The sequence below is a fragment of the Martes martes genome (genome assembly GCF_963455335.1).
Source record: "Martes martes genome assembly, chromosome: 12".
NCBI classification, from domain to species: domain Eukaryota; kingdom Metazoa; phylum Chordata; class Mammalia; order Carnivora; family Mustelidae; genus Martes; species Martes martes.
This window is the reverse complement of record NC_137900.1, coordinates 89,052,925-89,060,130: the sequence shown is the minus strand read 5'-3', so window position 1 is coordinate 89,060,130 and position 7,206 is coordinate 89,052,925. Positions and strand designations below refer to the sequence as shown.

General features: G+C 53.2%; 1 protein-coding gene across 1 annotated transcript; it reads right to left on the bottom strand.

Annotated features, from left to right (window-relative positions):
* Positions 1–203: 203 nt before the first annotated feature.
* Positions 204–7,190, bottom strand: SWI5 (SWI5 homologous recombination repair protein; the record flags this gene model as incomplete). The annotated part of the gene is made up of 6 exons (XM_080820247.1): positions 204–545; positions 2,099–2,193; positions 4,139–4,260; positions 6,570–6,618; positions 6,905–7,013; positions 7,142–7,190. 6 exons carry the CDS (start codon positions 7,188–7,190, stop codon positions 481–483), a joined length of 489 nt encoding a protein of 162 aa, XP_080676373.1. The 3' UTR covers positions 204–480.
* Positions 7,191–7,206: the final 16 nt, after the last annotated feature.

Genomic DNA, 7,206 nt, shown 5'->3' with positions numbered 1-7,206 from the left:
TTGCTTCTCTGAGCCTCAATTTCCTCATCTGTACGGGGGGGAGAGCAACATTCATTTCTCATGGGATGGACTAAGGCATTAGAGATAATGGATGTAAGGTGCTCAGCACCGTGCTTGGTACATGTGAGCTTGGTACGATCCAAGGCAGGCTCTCTTTCTCCTGAGGAAGATTAGGGGGCTACCAGAGGAGAGGGACTCAATGTACAGATTCACACCCAGATTGCTTGTATGTTTATTTATAAATGGGAGGCATACACACATAGATATATCTTGGGGACGTTTCAGGAATGTTGGAGCAGGGAATAGCTCTTCGCTGTCCAGCTCTTGTCTGGGCTCCCTCCTGACTCAGACTGAGTTCTCTAGAAAACGGCTTCTGACACTTCCTTGCTGGGAAGCCTGTAGGTGCTGGGCTCTCACTGCCTCTCATGTTCAAATCTGCCTGTCTCATTGGGCTGTGGACAAAGGGCTGTGAGCCTTGGCTCAGTCATTCACATCCAGGCCAAATTCTGGATACAGTTCTTTGGTGGTGACACCTCGGATCACGGCTGAAAGGAAAGAAAGAAGAAAGAACGCATGTCGCTTGGGAGGAGTGGAAGGGAGGATGGCCAAAGCCCTGACCCACCCAGGACCCACTCCTGGACCTCCCCACCCTGCTCCCCTAGGTGGCTGACATATCCTCTTGCTACTCCTTCCAGACCCTACCACTGTGGGCCCTGCTTGGTCACCCCAAACTAGACTTACTGAACCCTTACCCCACTTCACAAAGGAGCACCCCAGGACTCCACACAGAGCAGTGACAGCCACCTGCTGAAAAGGCAAATTTATATTTACATCGCACCTGGGGACTGGTGAAAACCCTCACTCCTTAGCCTGGCCCATGGGTCATGCCCTCGCCATTTGGTGGTGCCATTGCTCCTGCTCCCTCAAAGACCCTTTCTTCCTCCCAGGGGAAGGGGGCTCCTGAGAGGCCTTCCCTGACCGCCTTAGCTCCTCCCTACCCGCCACCCTGTTCAAACCCCAATATTCTTCTCCATCTCTGGCCTTTGTTTCCCTCATAACACTTAACACATTTTATAATTCCTTTGTTCGTGATCCTTTACTTACTGACCGCTCCCCACCCCTCCCCCAATACCAAAACATAAGTCACGTGAGAACAGGGTCCTTTAAGTGTCTGGTTCGCTAGGGTGCCCCACACCCTGCAGAGCAGCGCAGAGTAGGTGCTCAGTAAATGTCACCTCAGAGGAGAGGCTGCTCTGTCCTCTCCAGGTCCCAGGCCAGGAAAGACGGGTGTCAAGCTGGGTTCCATCTCCCAAAAGCTGCTGCGCTTAACCACCAGGCTAGAGTCCCCTCACCTCCCTTTCTCCTTGGGGCCTGATCACCCTCCTTTCTCCATCTGTATTTCCCTCCTCCTGTTGTCCCCTTTCCTTCCTTGGGACCCAGTCCCCACTGGAACAGAGAAGCCCTCCCCGCCACAGACTCCCGGATGCGGATGGGCAATCCTACAGGAAGTGCTAAACTCCCGCAGCGACCAGGCAGACGTCCCAGCCCTGCACCCTGTCCCACACAGTCCTTGGCTGCTGAGCACTGGAGTGCCCACTGACCCCAGCCAGGTGACCGGACTGAGGCCATCCATGCCTTTGCTTCCTCCAAACTGGACTGTCCTAACCAGCCCAGGCACACAGGTGTCTGTGCCTTGGCCGAGCCCTCTGGATAGTCAGACTGTGTTCAAGGAAGGACAAAATACTCCTTCAAGTCACAGAGTCCTCCTTCTGTGATCTTCTGCGTCTGGAGCAAGTCAGCCACTTCAGGCTGCGTAGGCCCCAGAAGACCGGGAACCACAGCCCTCCATCTAGCAGGTAGGCAAGTTCATGTTCAAACCTGCCTGGGGCACTGAAGCGGGCTCTACACTTGAGGGAAGACACCTCAGGGACTCCTGCAAGAGCTATATAGCTGCATCGGGGCATTCGGGGAGGGGGCCAGCTGAGGAGGATAGGAAGGCTGGCAAGTTAGAGGGGCCAGAAGCAAAATCCAGACACCCGGGGGAACGCAGACTCCTTCCCTCCGAGCCCTGGTGCTCCTCTGGGGTCCTGGTGCTCACCTAGTTTGCCTAGCAGCATCTGGCCCGCATCCTTGATGTCATTATACTCATGGAGCTGGGAGATGTGGTCCTCCAGTTCATCCACACTGTAGCCTCTGGGGTGAGGGGTGGAGAGAGACAGAGAGACGATCTTTTTTTTTTTTTTTTTTTTTTTAAGATTTTATTTATTTATTTGACAGACAGAGATCACAAATAGGCAGAGAAGCAGGCAGAGAGAGAGGAGGAAGCAGGCTCCCTGCTAAGCAGAGAGCCTGATGCGGGGCTCGATCCCAGGACCCTGGGATCATGACCTGAGCCGAAGGCAGAGGCTTTAACCCACTGAGCCACCCAGGCACCCCGAGAGAGATGATCTTTAAGAAAGCTGAGGAGAGGTGCTCTCAGGTGGCTCAGTGGGTTAAGCCTCTGCCTTCAGCTCAGGTCATGATCTCAGGGTCCTGATATCCAGTCCCGCATCAGGCTCTCTGCTCAGCGGGGAGCCTGCTTCCCCCTCTGCCTGCCTCTCTGCCTACTTGTGATCTCTCTGTGTCAAATAAATAAATAAAATCTTTTAAAAAATTAAAAAAAAAAAAAGAAAAAAGAAAGCTGAGGAGAGGGACACCTGGATGGCTCAGTCGGCTAAGCGTCTGCCTTTGGCTCGGGCCATGATCCCAGGGTCCTAGGATCGAGTCCTGCATCAGGCTCCCTGCTCAGGGAGGAGCGTGCCTCTCTCTCTGTCTGCCACTGTCCCCATTTGTGTTCTCTTTATCTCTCTGACAGATAAATAAATAAATCTTTATTAAATTAAGCAAAAAAAGAAAGCTAAGGAGGATCCAAGGTTCAGAGAGTAACAAGGCATCTATTTAAAGATTTTATTTATTTATTCATCAGAGAGAGAGATAGAGCACGAGCACACAAGCAGGGGGAGCAGCAGGCAGAGAGGGAAGCAGACTCCCCACTGAGCAAGGAGCTGGCACAGGACTTGATTCCAGGACCCTGAGATAAGGACCTGAGCTGAAGGCAGATGCTTAACTGACTGAGCCACCAGCTGTCCCACAAGGCATCTATTTAACTAATGTTCACGGGATGCCTGAGTGGCTCAGTTGGTTAAATGTTTGCCTTTGGCCCAGGTCCTGATCTCATGGTCCTGGAATCCGTGCTCAGGCTCCGTGCTCAGTGGAGAGTCTGCTTCTCCCTCTGCCTGCCACTCCCCCTGCTTGTACTCTCTCTCTCTGGCAAATAAATAAGATCTTAAAATACACACACACACACACACACACACACACACAAGGGGCACCTGGGTGGCTCAGTGGGTTAAGCCTCTGCCTTCGGCTCAGGTCATGATCTCGGGGTCCTGGGATCAAGCCCCACATCGGGGTCTCTGCTCAGTGGGGAGCCTGCTTTCCCCCCCCCTCTCTGCCTACTTGTGATCTCTGTCTGTCATGTAAATAAATAAAATCTTAAAAAAAAAAACAAAAAACCACAAATGTTCACTAAGGATCTACTATGGACAAGACACACCCTGCCCTCAGGAGGCAAATCTCCCTGTGCCCTGAGGGAGCAGTTCCCAGCCACACTGGTGCTATGTGACCCTGGCCACCGAAGGGGGATTCACAGATGGGCACATGGGTGGCTAGTCAGATCCCCTCCTGCGTGAAATGCACGTTCAAAGACTGCTCAGTCTGTGCCACATGGCTGGAGCAAGGGCAGTGAGAAAGTCTAGGAGTTGGGGAAGAGCCAGCTTCCCCCACGCCCTGGAGAGCCCACCTGCAGAGAGAGAATGGAGGTGGTGTGCAGACAGAAGCAGAGGCAGAGAAGGACCGGAAGCAGAGACAGAGATGGACTGAGACAGCGATAACCTCTGCTCTGGACAGCTTCCCATTCCCTTGTTCCTGCTCCTCCTGGGTCTGACCACCCCCTACCCGAGAGGGGCTGCTGAGATACGCTGAATCCCTCCACAGGACACAGTCCTGGTTTTACACTAAGCTAGTGTGGCTGGGTTTCAGTTACTGGGCCCAGGTTAGAAGTTATCTTAAGCATGCTGAGGAACCCAAAGAGACTTACTCAGATATTAACTGGACGATCTCCTTGTCCAGCAGGTCCCTCTTTTCCTTCAGTTTCTGAATGTCAAGGTGCAGAGACTCCTTGCCGGCCCCATCAGCCTGGCCAGACTTGGGAGATGGCCGCTGAGTGGCACACAAAGTCATTAGCCAGAGTGACCCATTATCCACAATTCAGAGCCTACACATTGTTTTCTTTCTTTCTTTTTTTTTTTCTAAAGATTTTATTTACTTATTTGACAGAGATCACAAGTAGGCAGAGAGAGAGAGAGGAAGGGAAGCAGGCTCCCCGCCGAGCAGAGAGCCCGATGCGGGGCTCGATCCCAGGACCCTGGGATCACAACCCGAGCCGAAGGCAGAGGCCTTAACCCACTGAGCCACCCACGCGCCCCTACACATTGTTTTCAACAACCACTGCCCCACCTTCTGCTTGGTGACCAATATCCCCTACCCCCTAATAAGATTACACTGCCCTGCTGCCCTTGGAATTAGATGTAGCCCTCCAAGTTCTGGCAAGTAGAAGTTAATCAGAAATTATGTATGCAACGTCTGGGAATTGTCCCTCCAGCGAGAGGGTATGCCTTTCTCTGGCCTGTCTTCCTCCTCCCTGCTGGCTGGAATGTGGATGTAATCAAAGAGCTGAACAGTGTTTTGGGCCATGAGGTAGAACCATGTTGAAGGTGCAGTGGAACAAGACAGAGGCCTGGGTTTAGGCCACCATTATTTGGGGTTTTCTTTCAGTCCTAGCCACACCTAGTCCTAATTAAAGGGCCCATGCTGGCCCCGAATCAGACCTCAGATGCTCAAGTCTGTGATGTCACTGGGCTTATAATTCCATTGGGTAACAATCCCCTTCCCTGGCGCTGCAGTTCATCTTTGCCCTCTCTGCCCCTAAATAATTATGTTTTTCCTCCAGATATCTCCATTTAAAGCTCTACTCACACTTCATCAGGAAGGCCTTCGCGGACCACCCTGCCTAAAATGGTCACTCCTCAATGGCTCACTATTCTTTTGTCCTGATATTTTATAACACCCATCACCACTTGACATATACATTTCATTAATAATATTCTGCTCACTGTCAGCCTTATGCCCCTGGAGTGTAAACCCCATGAGGGCAGGGACAGTGTTTTGTTCACTGTGTCCCCAACAGGGCCTGGCACATAGTAGACACTCAATAAAACGTGTCAGGGAGGGGCGCCTGGGTGGCTCAGTGGGTTAAACCTCTGCTTCAGCTCGGGTCATGGTCTCGGGGTCCTGGGATGGAGCCCCGAATCGGGCTCTCTACTCAGCAGGGAGCTTGCTTCCCCCCCCACCCCGCCTGCCTCTCTGCCTACTTGTGATCTGTCAAATTTATAAATAAAATCTTTAAAAACAAACAAACAAACAAAACGTGTCAAGGACACCTGGGTGGCTCAGTTGGTTAAGTATCTGCCTTTGGCTCAGGTCATGATCCCAGGGTCCTGGGATGGAGTCCCGCTTCGGGCTCCCTGCTCTGCAGGGAGCCTGCTTCTCCCTCTCCCACTGCCTGCCGCTCTGCCTGCTTGTGCTCTCTCTCTCTGACAAATAAATAAATAAAATCTTAAAAAAAAAAAACAAAACAGGGGCGCCTGGGTGGCTCAGTGGGTTAAAGCCTCTGTCTTCGGCTCGGGTCGTGATCCCAGGGTCCTAGGATCGAGCCCCGCGTCGGGCTCTCTGCTCAGCAGGCAGCCTGCTTCCCCCCCCCTCTCTGCCTACTTGTGATCTCTCTCTGTCAAATAAATAAATAAAAATAAAAATAAATGTTTAAAAAAACCCCCAAAAACCCCCAAAACATGTCAGATGAATGGGTGAATGACAAATAGTTAATCAACTAATGACAAGCTTGAAAAGTGCTTTTAAGGTGAAGTACAGTGTGCGAAGGGAGTGTCTCAGCAACTGTACTGAGTCAGAAGTCGGGGTGAGGCTTCCCTGGGGGACCTCTACTCTAAAGGATGAGCAGGCATCACCTTGCTAAAGAGCTGGAAGGAGAAGTATTCCAGAAAGGGACAGTATAACCAAATGGCAAAGGCGGGAGACAGCACGTGCCTCTGAGGGAATGAGAGTGGTTTCTGTGTGGGGTGGAACAGGTGAGGGAGGGGATCCTGGTGTTTTCAAAACCAACCACTTGTGGTGCTGTCAGCAAGGAGGAGAGACAGAGCCCATTGGGAGAGCCTGGGGTACCACCTGCAAATGCCAGGACAGGGCTTCTTCTTTGAAGCTTGGTGGGCAGGGAGGAAGAGAAGGGGAAGGACTGAGAAATGACCTGGAGTTTCTCAGCAGAACAAGGTCTGCTGGGGGGAGGTGTGAAGAGGGCTGGGGTGGATCAGCTACTGTTGGGGAAAGAGGCGGGGCTGGGGGCAGCACTGACTTCCACCGTGGAGGGTGAGAAGGGAGGGGTGCATAGGCATACTCACAGGGGATCGGAAGGTCCCGCGGCAACTTTTGGAAAGTCCTGGCTGAGTCCTGGAGAGGGAAAAATGCTGATTGAGCTTAGAGTCGGCTCTGGGTGGAAAGGGGTGTGTGGGTGGTGTGGGAGGTTAGGAGTTGGGAAAGGGGTTAGTTATGGTCCGGTATCAGGGTAGGGATCCTCAAGGAAGGAGAGACTCTGAGAGGGGGAGTGTGTGGAGGGCTAGATGGGGGTTTCCGGAAGTGATCTCTGGGACGGGAGAGTCTGGAGCAGGGCCATGGGGAGTCCGGAAGGGGACTATGAAGGGATGCCCTTTCGCCCTGCCCTCCGCTCCTTGCCCACCTCCGGAGCCCTGGGGTCCGAGGCCCCCGTCTCGGAGGAGTATGCAGTGCAGGAGGGTCCAGGGCGAGGGCGGGAGAGCAGCCCCTCAGGCCAGCCAGGTATTCGGAATCTTATGACGGTGGCCGGGAACAGTCAGACAGGGAGATATGCGCGCGCACTCTGCCAGCTCAAGCCCCGTCCCTTCCTCGAGGTGGGCGGGGACAGCGGCTGCGCGCGCAGCTTTCATTGGGACTCCACCTGTCCCTTGGGGCCCGCGGCGGTCTGACCACGCCCCCTCTCCTTTCATCTTTCTCTCCGGCCAA